The following is a 15,990-nucleotide window of genomic DNA, read 5'->3' on the forward strand; positions in this document are numbered from 1 at the left end:
GCATGGCCTTACTAGCATTCGTTCCCAACCCTGTTAGCACTGTTGAAGAGGTCTCCTTCATCTCTCCTGTTAGATTCAGACGTGATTTCTCAGGACCACAGCCATTGGCTATGTCGATACGTGCCCCAAACTTTGAAATGGCCATGCATATTCAGTGCTTCATTAGCATGCGGGCTGCCGCCGTGCTTCGAAATTGATGCGCCTTGCCGCCCCGCGGCGCGTCCAGACGGGGCTTCTTTTCAAAAGGACGCCGCCTACTTCGAAGTCCCCTTATTCCCATGAGCTCATGAGAATAAGGAATAAGGGGACTTCGAAGTAGGTGGGGTCCTTTCGAAAGGAGCCCCGTCTGGACGCGCCACGCAAGGCGCATCAATTTCGAAGCGCCGCAGCAGCCCGCATGCTAATGAAGCGCTTCATTAGTAAACTTCGAAATGGCCATTTGCGTGGCCATTTCGAAGTTTGGGGCACGTGTAGACACTGCCATCTTCTCCAACCCAGTCTACAAGCCGTTCATTTGACAGAATGGACATTTCATGGTTAACACCAGTAGAAGTAACTTGAAAAATGTTCAGAGTGTGAGCTTACCTGGCCAACTGGAAGCTGTCTGGTCTCAGGAGAGCAGTCTCTTTCCAAGGTAGACTTCCATTAATCAAGTTGTGGTTGTCTGTTACACAAAAAGAAACATTGAGGCCTATCAGTTAGTACCAGTAAAGTATATTTGGCAGCTGTTTCAGCATTGCACCCTCCGCTGGGTAACAGACTTTTTTTTTTTTTTCCCCAGCCCCTTAATTATCAGATGCCTAAAAGGGGTTGCATCACTTATATCCTCTGGTTGAACAACCTGTTCTGCCCTGGGACCTCTGCCTCATGCTGGGGCCTCCTTCTGAAGCTCTTGTAACATGCTTCCAACTCCACCTCTCTATGAAAGTGGCTCTGATTCCAATACCCTCAGTAAGCAGAGTGGGCAAACGGAGAGCCTTAGTCTGAGTACTTCCGTACACAGTCATCCATAAAAAGAGAGTTTACCTGTTCCCTCACCCAAAATTCTTTAGAAAGTTGGTTTCCAATTTCCACATGATCCAGGAAATGTGTCTGCCAATGTTCGTCCGAAGGCCTCATAGACACGCAAATGAGCAGAAACTTGGTTTGTTGGATGTGAGGAGAGCATCAGCTTTCTACCTGGACTGCACTAGACCATTTCGGGCTTTCATGCAGTCACCTGTGATGTGATGCCGTCCCTAGGAATATTGGCCCATCTGTCTAGAGTGCAAGATCCTGTTCAGAACATAAGGCACCAACCTGATCATTGTTTCACGCTTTTGCTGCTCATTTTGCAGTTTCTCATTAGTCCAGGGATGATGCCAATTTTGGACATGTTATTCTTCAATCACAGCTGAGGTAGACTCCAAGCCCACCTCCCTGCCATTGTATAGTGGTGCCCTGTGGTGAGGGTTTTCAAGCCACACTTAGGGAAAATGCTCTCCACCAACTGTGCATGACGCATAGGCACACCTATCATGGGATGGGATGGGCAATATATCTTACACAACAACAGTTATGGAAAGGTAGGTAGTGATTTTTTTTTTTTATCTAGTTTAAATTTTTCTAGTTTCAGCTTCCAGCCATTGGATCTCAGTACACCTTTTCCATGTAGGCAAAACAAAGCAAGAAGGATGTTGTTCAGAGTTATGTAAAAGTCATTGGTATTTGAAACAGAACTAATACTCCTGAATTAGGCAGTTTATAATCTCTGTTAAACTCTATAAAAACTATTCAGTGTTATTTAACTTCTCTCATATATTTGATAACACTAAATTTTTAATATTTACTAAACCTTGAATGTTTTGCCTTCAAAATGTGGATTCTATAGACCAGTACAGTAGATTGCATTATCTTCAGGGGTATTCAAATTCATGAGAGAGTACAACAGTGTAAACACTGAAGTTCTTCTGATCCATTTTTAGTGCTGAGATAATTATAATGTTGATGGATACATTTGTTTTCCATTTCAGATTTAATCAGTAATTCTATTTTAGCAACTTTCCCCAAACTCCTGGAGCAGCCTGATCTTATGGATGCACTTAGGGTATGTACTACATTGTATATTGATACAACACTTCTAGGTTTTGAGGTATTACATGTGATTTGCCCTCCCCCCTGCTTTTTTTTTTTTGTCTTGTAAATAGTATAAAAAAAAAAAAGGCATAAGCAGATTGGTTGAGTCAGCTTTCCTCTTGTACCTGATTGCCTTCCTAAAGTATAACAAAAATGAGTAAATGTGGTAGACACAAAAATATGTAAATACTACTTTAAAATCTTCCCATAGTGTCTGGAGACAGTCTTTTTTTGGGAAGTGGGAGGAGATAAACTACTTAACATAAAATAACTGGTTATTTAAATTTTCTAATTAACCTTGTTGAAATGTGGATTTTTTTATTCCATGTATCTAAGGAACTTATGAGGTCCCACTGTTGTAGTATAGCCATGCCTCAGAATCTTTAATATATTTATCCTCACAATATTCATATGAAGTGGGGCAGTGCTCTAAGTTTCATTACACAGATGGGAACTAGCATAACTAAAGATAAAAATTGTAGAGATACCTGCTTGGACCAGTAGGTAAAGACCTTTACAAATCTGTCCGCTGGGAACTTTGTGATACAGCAGGGAATTGAACCCTAGTTTCCTGGTTAGTGCCAAACCCTCTACACAATACTTCCTGTTAGTACAGGGTTAGGCAATAAAATAGTGTTGTTTAGCCCATGGCAGGCCACCACTGCTATATTTACCTGCGCCTCTGCAGGAAAAGGCAATTGCATCTCCCATTGTCCACGTATCACTGTTCCCAACCAATGGGAGCTGCAGGAAGTGGCATGGACCAAGACACTGCTTCCTGTAGCTCCCATTGGTCGGGAATAGCAATCCATGGTCAACGGGAGCTGCAAAAATCCATAGCTGTAGAGGTGCAGGTAAATACAGAGTCAGTGACTTGTCTGGGGCTTTCTCGGGAGAACTGGATCCAGCCCTCAGGCCAGTATTAGCGCCCTCCCATGTTTATATATAACCATTGTTCTGATTAATACAGCCTCTGCATTTGGGCTTATAGATTCTGCAAGCTTCAGGTTATGCTCAAGTATCGCTGAGCATCATGAAGAGGTGATTTCTGAGATGTGGAACACTGCAAGTAGTTCTACCTATAGTGTCTTTGAAGTAAATGTTGGTCTGGTACTGAGTGAAGATGCAATTTATAAAGTTGTAACTGAGCAATACTGTTAAAAAAATAGCACTTTGACACTTTGTCCAAGCCTGGTACCTGATGGTAACAGCTATATTTGTCATGGTGAAATCGTTGCCCCAAAATGCCATTGCAATATGGAATATAAAGAATACAAACTATATAAAATCACCAGTGATAAAATTATTATATTGTACTATGTATTATTATCAGCAAATGAATTTAAATAGTACAGTTTAAAAGAAGGCATTTTACATTTTTTTCGTACTTGCTGCTTTTTGCAACTTATTAACCGATTAAATTCAGCCAGTGCTAAATGTTCTTCTGTCAGTGAAGTGGACAAGATCACCAAGCAAAATGCAGATTTTTGTGGAATCATGAAGTATTTGGCATTCCAGTGCAATTTGCAAAATGTAGAGTTTCAGTTTAAAAAAACTGAAATCTGTGTAGTAGTGGATATGACCTTTCAGATATAAATGAATGCACTGATGTCTTCCTGAGTCTGCAGGCAGACTGTTGTAGTAGTAGTAGTAGTAGTAGTCACTCTGAGATGTGAACAGCCCTAATCATCTCAAAGTGGTTTTAAGCAAGTTTATTGCTAATCTTCTTGGCAGAAATTTTTACTGTTCAGCCACATAGTTGATGTTCCTCAAAAATGATGCTGCAAATTAAAAATTTGAAAATTCCTGATTATTCTGTTACTCTTTTTAAATATTATTTTTTTAAAAATTATTTTGAATCTTTTTGTTTTTCTCCCTGTCCTTGCCTTACTCCAGGTTAAAGATTCCAGATTAAATGTTATAAAACTATTTGGTGACCCAGCCTGAAGAAGGCAAAATTGTATTAGAATTGTTTTCTAAAAATCAGTTTAGCTCAGATCATTTTTAATTGGGGGCCTAACTAGTTAGGGCCAACTTCTAGGGCTTCCTGTACAGTGTGGTCCAGGGATGGCTCAGGGTTTGAGCATTGGCCTGCTGCTGAACCCAGGGTTGTGAGTTTAGCCCATGAGGGGGCCATTTAGGGATATGGGGCAAATAGATTTTTAAAAAAAAATCTGTTTGTGTGGTTGGTGATAGGTCCTGTTGTGAGTGGAAGGGACTGGACTTGATGACCTCTGAAGCTTCCTTCCAGTTCTGTGAGGTAGATGTAGGTAAACCTATGGAAAGCCAAGTATACGTGTGAAACTAGACAAAAAATAAACTCCTGTAAAATTCATTTGCCATTGAAACGCCATAGTTTTTGGCAAAAATTCCTCTGATGAAATTACCTTGATTTTGTTGATAGACTGAGCTGACTTCATCAAAACTCCCTGCAGATTATTACTGCTCCTGGAAATGACCATAATTATGCACCATCCTGATACAAGAGACATGGAAACCATCTCTATTTAGTCTTTGAATCCTTCTGGTCCTCTTTGGGTCCATAGCATCTCACCGTTGATGAAAAAAATACTGGAGTATTGTATGGGGAGACACACTCTTGTCTCCCAGAAGTACTTAAAAGTTCCAGGAACAACTTTTCTTTTCCTTTTGGTCTCTCTGTTTACTGCCATTTTCCTTTCATCTGTCCGGCCCAAGTCCTGTCCTGCTATATGTGCTTTTTCTGTAGACTGTCTGGCAGTGACAAGAAAGATGGATGAGAAGAGGACAGATTCCAGTTTTATGCCAGAAAGCTCTGCATTCTGCTTTGTGACCTTATCTGCTCTTTGATATCTGAGGGTAATATTCCAAGTATCACCTAGGTTGAATGAAAGCCAAAAAAAAAAAAAAAAGCCTTTTACAACTCAGAAAATGTCCTTATGTGCATCTTCAGAGTCTCCCAAACACAGTCTGATGTCAAGCTTTGTGTTCTATTATTTTAGAGCGCTTGGGCCGAAAAGGAAAGCACATTGAAGCGTTCAGAAAAGGTAATAACAGATTTTCTCTGTGAAATAAATCTAATCCAAGCCAAAGGTATTGCTACCAGTACTCTAACTAGCTGGAATAATTTCTGTCGCTAACATAGTACTTACTGCCTCTAAACTGATCTCTGTCATTAACATAAAGGCATTTAGAAGAATTAACTACTATAAGTCAGTTCTTCCTATCTTTTTAAATCCATACTTGTTTTATACTATCATACCAACAAAAAAGGATGCAATGTTATCTTGTAATATTAGCCAGCTTGCCTCAGTGTTAATATAGGATCATCATGGGTTGCTTTGCAGCGCTCATAGTCCATAAGTGTAAATATCCCCTAGTGGTTTTGGTCACTGTAAGATGACAAGCTATTTTATTTTATAAACAAATAACACTGAACATACATGTGTTATTAGCTGTAGGCCACATGCTTTTAAAGTTGAACTTCTACGAATAAAAAGGTAAGTTTGTAGTTTTGTTGGGGCCTGAACCAAAGGTGATTGATATAAATGGATTTGGATTAGGCCCTTGATATACTTTAAAAAGATTGCATCCGTTTTCCCCATAATAAATAATCTGCCCTCCAGCAAAGACAAGACTGGAAATCCCTGATATGTCTCTTTCTAACATAGACAGAAAAAAAACATTTTTCTAGGGGGAAAGAAAAGAGGTTTTAAAACTGTTTTCATATGGTAGATCTTAAAGGAGCAGTAAAGCACACACACAGTTTTCCCCTGAGACTTAACAGTTTCATGTTAGTTTATTTTTAGTTAACCTTCTTTCACAAAGGAACCGGCCTGTGTAGGGCGACCATATCTCCCTTTCCCAAATATGGTACAGAGAGCTATGCGGGGAGGGGCGGCTACTCCTGGCTCCTCCAAACCCCAGGGAGCCAGGACGGAGACAGCAGCCACCTGCCATCCCCATGCCCTGGGCCACAGCAGCCCCCAGCACTCCTGGGAGCCCCAAGGAATGAGCAGGCACAGGGCAGACACTAACTCAATAGCTAAAGATGTTCCTGGAAACAACCTTCAGTAGAATTACTGTATCTTCTCATTTTAGGTTTGTACACATGAATCTTTAAAAATGCTGTCAGACCTCCCAGGCTTACACTGGGGCCTTTCTGAACAATTTTATTTTCTTATTTTTAGAGAGACCAAGAATTTCTGAAGTCTGTGTTTTTCCTGGTGTACCATGACACTGTCCTCCCTCTTCTCCACTCCACTTCCCTCCCTCAGCACAAGTGGGCAGACGAGGAGTCGGAAGCCTCACGCTGGAAAGTGATTGCTGACTTCCTGAAGCAAAACCAAGAGAAAGAGGGGGCGCTTTACTCTCTGCTCTCCTCAGAAACTGTTCACAAAGCTTTTGATATTTCAGAGATCACATATGACTTCTTGGGACAGGCAAGGAACAGCAGTGCCTCAGTTTGAGTGCCCTTTAAGGCACTTACACTATTGCACATAAATTAAAAACATAACTAATCGTCCGATCGTAGCATCCTAGAGCTGGAAGGGGCCTCAGGAGGCTGTCAAAATGAGAAAGGCTTATATTACCATAATATTATTATATTATGGTTTGTCCAAAGCATATTTGGTGAGTAAATTTTATTGTACATCACAATATTTGAACATGTAATAAACTTCCTTTGTTATACAGCATATACTCATGGTTTATAACAAATACTTTATCTCCTTATGTACATTTTTAAAAAAAAATTCTGTTCTCATTTTTACATGAGCACAGCTAGCAGTGGAACCCATTGCTCTTCCTGCTTTGTGGAGCTGAGTGTTATGAGAAGTTCTCTGTAAACGCCCCCAAAAATACTTTATAATCCTCCTTGCTGCTTTGCTGTGGTGCCTCAGGCTGCTGGTGTTCTGAGACAGCAGCATGTCATGCTGAGACTAATATTGTCTCATTAATTCCTTATACTCCTTCCAAGAATCTCTCTATAAGCATCAGTTATCTCTTAACTTGGATGGTCAAGTCTTTCTGTTCTGTGCTTGCACAGTGCCTCACAACATGGGGTCTTAGTCTGTGACTAAAGCTCGCAGACACTCTGATAACGCAAATAAGAGCTTAATATTAGGTCAGACCCAAGGGTCCATCTAACTCAGTATCCTGTCTTCCAATGGTGGCCAATGCTGGGTGCTTTAGAGGAAATGAACACAGTAAGTAATCATGAAGCAGTCCATCCCCTGCCACCTATTACCACTTCTGCAGAGGATAGGGACACTTCAGAGCATGGTTTTGCATCCATGCCCATCCGGGCTAATTGATGGACCTATCCTCCATGAATGTATCTAGTTCCCTTTCGAACCCTGTTATGTCTTTGGTCTTAACGGCATCTTCTGGCAAAATGTTCCACAGATTGATCATGTGTTGTGTGAAAAAAATGCTTCCTTTTGTTTGTTTTAAAACAGCTATCTGTTTAATTTCATTTGGTGATCCCTAGTTCTTGTGTTATGAAAAGTAAATAACACTTCTTTATGTACTTTCTCCACATTTATCATGATTTTACAGACCTCTGTCATATTCCTCTGTCATTCTTTTCCAAACTGAAAAGCCCCAGTCTTATTAACCTCTGTTCATACAGAAGCCGTTCCATACACCTCAGTCATTTTTGTTGCTCTTCTCAGAACCTTTTCCAATGCCAGTAGATTTTTAGATGAGGTGGCCTCATCTGCACACAGTATTCAGGATCCAGGCTTCCCAAGGAATCTAAGCAGGATGCTTAAGTGAACAGGTAAATTATTATGCAAAGAAAACAGCAAGAAGATACTATTTAGGGAACTAGTTTAGCAAGGTCTACCAGGCTGAGAAAGTATTCATTCTGCATTCCCAGGTAATGAGCAGCATATACTACTTGAGAAGAATATTTTCTTTAGGACACTCAGAAAAGGTGTGTTGGTTTTGTTACCAAGCAAGAGATCAACATGATAAAGCATCTGTGATAAACCATCTGTGCTCTTATAACATTTATACAGATACTTGTGTTTTGGGTTTAAGTTATCACTGACTTACTCCTACTGTAAGCACCGTCGTTACAAATTATTAATCTTTTATTAAACTCCTGGCAGAAGAAGAAGAAACACCAGACTTGCATTAGAAACTTTAAAAGTTGAATATATCCTTTTTCTCCTATTTCTTTTCTCTCCTGCTGGATAGAGTGTTTTACTGGAGAAGTCCCTTACTTGACTATTGATTAGATGGTGTTAAATGTGTTGAGCAAAAATCAGTTATTGGTATTTTCATAAGTTCTTAGTCTAGTCCTGCGATTGGTCACCAGGGGCTGATGTAGCGGTGAAGGTGGGGGCAGCCAGCAGTGCAAGAAGCGGGTGGAACAGGGTCTGAATGTGGTTTGGAGGAGACTGGAAAGGGGGCGTGAAATGGGCATGCTGCCCCCAGCACACCACAGCCTTTCTTCTCCCAACAAAATGAGGCCTGACCCCTTTTTCAAAATGTAAAATCAGGACATAGGCAGGAGCCCTGTCCTATCTGTGGCTCAGGTCCTGCCCCTCTTCTTTCCTATTCTGCCTACTGCTCGGGTGTGGGGAGCCCTACAGCCTCCATCTGCCTTGGGTGTGGGAGTCAGTGTGCCCAAAAACTGCCAGTCTGTGGCAGGCCTAGAGTGGTGCTGCAGGGATTGTCGGACAAAGTCTATTCCAGAGTTATTCAGCCTGGGACTGGGGAGTGAAATGTACATTGCTAGACTGTTCTGCCCAACTCGGGATGTGTGGTCCCCTAACCACAATCCTCTGGCTGAGCCAGTTTCTCCTGCCTCCCCTTCATACCCCATGTCCTTCTCCCCCCCTACGCCCCCTGATTGTCCCTGTTCTCCCCTCCCTGAATTCCTTTTGCTCACAGGCCTCTCTCTCCACTGCACCCGTGTGCACAGCTCAGGGCAGGCGAATCAGTGACCGTCTCATAGGACCAGCTGCACAAATGCTGTGCAATGTGGGAGCAGGCAGCTAATTGAATCCGGGTTTGCCCAGTGAGCTGGCAGGGAAGAAAGCTCAGAACCAGTGAAGGTCACTTGCATCAGCAGACATACCACTTTCATCATCTCTAAACCAACTGGAAGGCCCCGAATTGATGCCAGAAAGATGGCAAACTCAGAGAGAGCCAAAAAGTTCAGAGACACCCTCGAGAAGAATCTGTGCAGCAGCCCTGGGGGTGCCGATGTGACATCCAGATGGCAGCATCTGAGGGATTCAATTTACAACACGGCCTTGTCGGTGTTTGGAAGAAGAGCCAGAAACACAAATGACTGGTTCGAAGCTAACTCAGATGAGATGATTCCAACCATCGAAAAGAAGCGCGCTGCACTCCTGGAGTACAAACGCTCACCGAGCCAGCGTACCCTGCAAGCACTCAGAGCAGCCAGAAAAACAGTACAGCAGACAGCCAGGCGCTGTGCCAACAACTACTGGCTCGAGCTATGCAGCAGCATCCAGACCAGTGCTGACTTTGGTAACCTCAGGTGAATGTACGAGAGCATCAAGAAGGCATTAGGACCCACCCAGAACAAGATGGCACCTCTGAAATCCAAATCTGGTGAAGTCATTGCTGACAAAGCCAAACAGATGGAGCGCTGGGTCGATCGCTACTCCGAGCTGGACTCACATGAGAAAATTGTGGCTGATACAGCCCTTGATGCTGTCGAGATCCTACCAGTAATGGACGAACTGGACCAGGAACCAACTGTGGGTGAACTGAAGAAAGCCATCGACAGCATTGCAATAGGAAAGGCCCTGGGCCAGGATGGTATACCACTAGAGGTAATCAAGTGTGCCACAGACACTCTCCTGGAACACCTGCATGAGCTACTGTGCCTGTGCTGGAGAGAGGGAGAGGTTCCACAGGATATGTGCAACGCTAACATCGTAACCTTGTATAAGAACAAAGGAGACAGAAGCGACTGCAACAATTACTGTGGAGTGTCCCTCCTAAGCATCACTGGTAAACTGTTCGCTTGTGTCATCCTCAGCAGACTCCAGAAGATTGCTGAGAGGGTGTATCCCGAATTACAGTGCGGATTCCGCGCAGAGAGATCTACTGTTGACATGGTCTTCTCTCTGAGGCAGCTGCAGGAGAAATGCAGGGAGCAGAGGACGCCACTCTGTTTTGCCTTCATCAACCTGACCAAGGCCTTCAACTTGGTCAGCAGGGATGGACTGTACAAACTGCTCCACAAGATAGGCTGTCCATCATGGTTACTCAAGATGATCCAGTCTTTCCACGAAGACATGAGAGGAACCATCCGCTATGACGGCACATTATCGGATGTTTTCAGCATCAGGAGCGGCGTCAAACAAGGATGCGTCCTTGCTCCGACATTGTTTGGGATCTTCTTTGCAGTCCTCCTGAAACACACCTTTGGATCTTCAACAGAGGGCATCTTTTTGCACACAAGATCTGATGGGAAACTGTTAATCTTACAAGGCTGAAAGCTAAATCCAAGGTGCAGGAAGTCCTCATCAGAGATTTGCTGTTCGCAGATGATGATGCTGTAGTGTCACACACAGAAGACCAGCTTCAGAAACTGCTGATCAGTTCTCCAAAGCATGCAAGGACTTCAGGCTTTCCATCAGCCTAAAGAAGACAAATGTACTTGCTCAGGACATTGCTGACCCTCCATCAATCAGCACTGACAACTATTTGTTAGAGGTCGTCCATGAGTTTGTTTACCTCGGGTCCACCATCACTGACACCCTGTCATTGGAGTCTGAGCTAAATAGGAAGATTGGAAAAGCAGCCACAACTCTGTCCAGACTCAGCGAGAGAGCGTGGAATAACAACAAGCTGTACACTCACATCAAAATGCAAGTCTACAGAGCCTGCATCCTCAGCACCCTCCTTTATGGCAGTGAGTCTTGGACCCTGTATGCCTGCCAGGAAAAGAGGCTGAACGTCTTCCACTTGCGCTGCCTCAGGCGCATCCTTGGAATATCATGGAAGGACAGAGTGCCCAACACCGCTGTCCTTGAGCAAGCTGGAATCCCAACCATGCACACGCTCCTCAGGCAGCGTCGGCTCCGCTGGCTTGGCCACATCCACAGGATGAATGATGGAAGGATCCCAAAAGACATCTTGTATGGCGAGCTAGCCTCTGGCAAAAGACCCCCCGGATGCCCCCAGTTGTGCTACAAAGATGTTTGCAAGAGGGACCTCAGGGAGGTAGACATCGAGCCGGACAGCTGGGAGGAGCTGACAGATGATCGCAGCAGATGGAGGCAGGAACTACACAAGGGCCTTCAGAAGGGTGAGACGAGGATCAGACAGCTAGCAGAGGAGAAGCGAGCCCACAGAAAGCACAGTAAGGACCTGCCAGACACCCATTATACATGCAACAGATGCAGCAAGGACTTTCACTCTCATGTGGGCCTTCACAGTCACAGTTGACGCTGCAAATGATGATCCTAAATGGAACTATGAAGGGTGCGATCCCTAGTCTACGTAGACTGAAGGCTGCTGCTGCTGCTGCTGCTACTACTACTACTACTACTACTACTACTCATGTGACTCAGCCAGAAGAAGGTGCCTGTCTGGCCATCTCTGTGCTGCTGGCACAATCAAATCTGCAGTTTTGTATTCAGTTTGGGTTAATGCCTCAGCCAAATGCAGACTGTGATATTCTCTAGCATGAGTAATGGAGGAGATTAGACTGGGTGATCTAATGGTTCCTTGTGCCCTTACGCACTCTGAATACACGCACTGGGGAAGGATCAGAGAAAAACAAAACAAACCTTAAGGACCATTAAAATACTTCTTTATGGGCAGGGCTGGGAGCACCACCTCTTATTAAGACTGCTTGATGTTTTCTTTTTTCGCTTGCTTATAACTTTTCCAAACTTTAATTATTTGGACTTTAGCTTTTCTAGGACGGGTGTCTGCCTCAAGCTGAATTTGTTGGAAAAATCTAAGCTTCTGTGAGGGAGCTGTTTCTGGGATCAAGGAGAGAGGAAAATAGTCTTTCTTGCCCATGGTAGAAAATCCTAGTAACCTTTTCTTTGGGAAGCTTTGCAGCAGAGACATGATGCTGGTGGTTTTGTGCCTTCTGACAGCCCCGTAAAAAGGTATGCAAATTGGACCAGCTTATAAATTGTTGAAAAATCATAGTTCACACATGCTCAGTTCAAACTTGCTACAGATTCACAGCGAAATTCCTCTATGATTCTGTCCACAGTGGGCATGCACCACATGTGGCTCAGCAAAACTTTCCCCACAGTTGCATCTCTGAGCTGGTGTGAAGCAGGCTGGGCATTAGCTGACTGCAGAGAGCCTCTCCCTCATGTTCCCAGTGCTCTTCCAGCCAGCCCAGTCCAGGTGGAAGCTGCCTGTTGGGGCTGCAGAGGAGAAGAGAGCCAGTGTTGGGAGGAGGGGCAGAGCAGATTGGAAGAAGGCAAAGGTGGGGAGACAATGGGATGGGAGGCTAGTAGGGGAGTAGAAGATGGAAATGGGGGCTGGGATTTGGATACGGGGAGATGGACTGAGAAATTGGGGTTGGGCTAGAAGCAAGTAGGGGGAGACAAATCAGATGAGAGGTGGGGAGAGACTGGGATTGGCTGAGCAAGGAGATGTGAAATGAGAACTTGTGAGAGGGGAGGTACAAGTGGGACAGAGGAGAGATGGATCGGATGAGCTGGGATGTGGTGGGGAGAACTGGGGTAGGCTAGGCAAAGAGATGGCAATTGAGAGCCAGCAGTGGGTGGGAAGCATGGACCGAGGGCATGAGTAGAAGCCAAGAGATCTGGGGCTGCGGGAGAGAAGATAGGATGAAGATCCAAAATATGCATTTGGATGGCGGGGGGTGGGAATTGGCTGCAGCTGGGCAAGGAAACTGAGGCTGGGAGTGGGGGGGACTGGGATGGTATTTCCCAAAAAGTGGGATTAGGCCATTGGGGCCGAGGTGAGAAGCCTGCGAATGGCCACTGGGGCCAGCCAGGGGAAGGAGGGTTTGCACTGGAATGAGGGCTGAGGGATGGGCCGAGACAGGGACAGGTTGGGGAACACAGGGCAAACGTCTGAAGGTTGCATAGAAACCCCTAGCTGACATTTCCTTATGTTTAAATCCTTGATATTGCAACCTCAGTAAGGTGCTTTTAATGTAGGTTTTTGTGCGTGTCTTCCATATCAGGTAAGCGCTGGGTAAGTCTGGTCTGCAAATCCAGGCCTGCTGGCATCCTTGTAGCCTGCAGGCAGGCTGGCCTACCAGGGCCAGCTTTAATCTTGTTACTGTGGGTAAAGAGAGCAGTAAGTAAGTGGTGTAGATATGTACCCTGGGTTCCTGGCAGGCTTATCCTGGGGCAGATAGCCTGGGCTGACGCCCCTGCTGTCATTTTTTCAGTACCACTGCTACCTGCTGCAGCTTCACTAAAACTGGCGTGGCTGTGCCCACCCACACTGCAGTCAGCCCTTAATCTGCTGGGCAGATGTAATGTAACTTGGAGAGAGGGGATGGGCTGTGGGGGGAGTTAACAACTTGGAAACAAGGATGGGTGTGGACTGTTCCATGTGGTGGTAGGAGGGAGAAGACCTCAGTGAAGTAATCTCTCAATGGAAGGAGAGAGAGAGAGCCAAACTTGGGCCTTTTAAGAGGTAGCAAATAACCCTGTCCTGGCAGGGTAATGGACTGGGTTTCCCAACATCTTTTCCTTCTCTAATTTTGTGTTTCATTTCTGGGTGACAGTAGAATCTTTGAGAGCATGCAGGCATTGATTATACACTGCTGTGGAACCCCTGAGTCCCTGGGGCATACATACACGTATGTTTAAGTACAAGCTGTCTGGTCTATGCCCCAGCCTGTAGCCAGTCTCCAGGAGTGGCCCCTTTAATACTGTGAACCCAAAGACCTACACAAGGGCAGGCCTGTCACCCTTGATACTGAGCCTTTGGCATCTAGGATTCCTGTGTCCGTGACTGCCTGCAGTGAATCCAGCCAAGCTGGAGTCCTGTGTGAGGCTTGTAGGGTTCCCCTTCAGGGCACTGGTCTCTCAGTGAGTATCCACAGTGCCACAACCTTTTCAAAACAAGGTTGCTACTGATTAATCACCCAGTTATGGTATCTGAAATCCTTGTGTAAGGAATGTGATAGCAGGAGCTCAGTACTGCTGAAGGATTTGAGGAATGTGCCCTTCAGAGATCATTTGCATGAAAATGCAAAGGTGTGCATATGTAATGCCTTGTAAACAAAGCCTGATGGGAGCAGGCGAAGCAATGATGTTTTGTCTATTGTAAACAACATGTCGTTTTAAAGTCACAATTTATGCTGTCACCCGGTGTAAGAATTGTGGAGTCTCACCAATGCTTGAAGTTTTTGTGGTGATACAGGGCAGTCATCACTGCTGTGTAGGATATGGATTGCAGAGGGCTTCCTCCATCTAACCATTGTGAGAGGAGAAAGGTGGCAGGGATAGTGGTTGAACCAGCTGACTGGAAGCCTTTTGGCTATTTGTCTGTAAGGCTGGTTTGAGGAGTTCTCCCCCACCTGTTCAAAGGTAGACCTAAAGATAATTCTGTAGATATTCTGTGAGAATCCACCTTGGTGGATACTGAGATGCTGTGGCTAGGCCCAGAGCTGAATCCCAGTGTGAGCTGAAATCACTGATAGCTGAAGCTATAGAGAGCTGGAATCACGGGTTTTGCCTACAGCAAAACCCACAAGACATCAGTGGGTGGCTGGTGGGAGTGACTGGCATCTGGCTGGCAGAAGAAGCAGCAGGAACAACCAGTGGAGGGCCGCTAGGCCAGCTGTCAGGGGACAAGCGGAACACTGGACCAGCGCAAAGGTGGCATTGCCTCAGGTTCAGTGAGGGAATGCATCAGGGTGATGTGTCAGGGCCTGCACGGATTGGATAGAGTTGTAAGGGAGGTACAGAGAAAGTTTGGGTGTGTGGATTGGCTCTTTACAGTATTGGACTGGTGACCCTAAGAGGCAAAGGACACTGCTCAATCCATTTGAGCTGGGATAGTTACTTGAGGATTGGTTATGAACTCTGAGTGTGGTATTTTCCCAGGCTTATGCAGTCTAACTTTTCTGCCTTTTTCATTAAAAGTTTCTTTTCTACACTCAGACTCTGTGCTTGCGAGTGGGGAAGCATTGCCTCTCGAGGCGCCCAGGGGTGTGTGAATTTCCCAGGCTACTGGGTGGGGGCTTGAGCCGGTTCTATGTGAGATGGATGAAGAGGAACCCGTAGATGTTGAATCCGGCCTTGCTTGCTGCTGACTCCTTTCGGCAGAAGGGGTACGCTTGGTTTAGCCCCGAGAGGCAGAAGTTACCCACAGTCCACCCTGGTCAAACCAGTGCCATGAGGAGCCAGCCACACAGTGATGGTCTCCCTCTCTGACACCTTCTCTTGACCTCCATGTCCACCCAGATTATTGCTCCTGAGTTCGTACAAAGGGCAGCCCTTATCCCCATGACCTAACACATCCCACTGGTTCCCCAGCTCAGCACATGTCCCATCTGCTGGATTTTCCTGCCGTTTGGCATAGGATTTTCATTCATTGGCTGACTGACTGTCTTGATGGATCCTCAGTTGATCTTAGTTGGTTTCATCTTATTCTTTTATGGCCCAGGCAGCAAGGTGACCCACATCCTATACGGCTTGTGTTCTGTCCTGACAACAGTTAATCCTTCCAGCTAGGTAACTGTGCAAAATGTAATAGGAAACTGAGCCAAAAATCGGTCATAAAGATATTACCAGTCATTTCCACTTGGTCATACAGGTGCTTATTCACTTTCCAAGGAATGTGCTTGCCTCATTTGAACCCTGTGTAGGACGTTTAATTAGCTAACTCATAGTCAATGACACTTTTGGCTGCAAGGAGTGGAATGACCGGCCAGGCTGGAACCGG

General features: G+C 45.0%; 1 protein-coding gene across 2 annotated transcripts in view; it reads left to right on the forward strand.

Annotated features, from left to right (window-relative positions):
• NPHP1 (nephrocystin 1) overlaps nt 1–6,791 on the forward strand; it is a 49,126-nt gene extending 42,335 nt beyond the window's left edge. Inside the window, exons 18-21 of one of the 2 annotated variants that reach the window (XM_074988428.1) lie at nt 2,013–2,086; nt 3,107–3,156; nt 5,097–5,141; nt 6,285–6,419. In XM_074988428.1, coding sequence (XP_074844529.1) covers nt 2,013–2,086; nt 3,107–3,156; nt 5,097–5,127 — 155 coding nt within the window. In that variant the 3' untranslated portion in view covers nt 5,128–5,141; nt 6,285–6,419. Of the gene's footprint in view, nt 1–2,012; nt 2,087–3,106; nt 3,157–5,096; nt 5,142–6,284 lie in introns of both variants that reach the window. The other variant, XM_074988429.1, reaches the window with a different exon arrangement.
• The last annotated feature ends 9,199 nt before the right edge of the window (nt 6,792–15,990 follow it).

The sequence above is a fragment of the Carettochelys insculpta genome, chromosome 3 (genome assembly GCF_033958435.1).
Source record: "Carettochelys insculpta isolate YL-2023 chromosome 3, ASM3395843v1, whole genome shotgun sequence".
Lineage (NCBI taxonomy): Eukaryota > Metazoa > Chordata > Testudines > Carettochelyidae > Carettochelys > Carettochelys insculpta.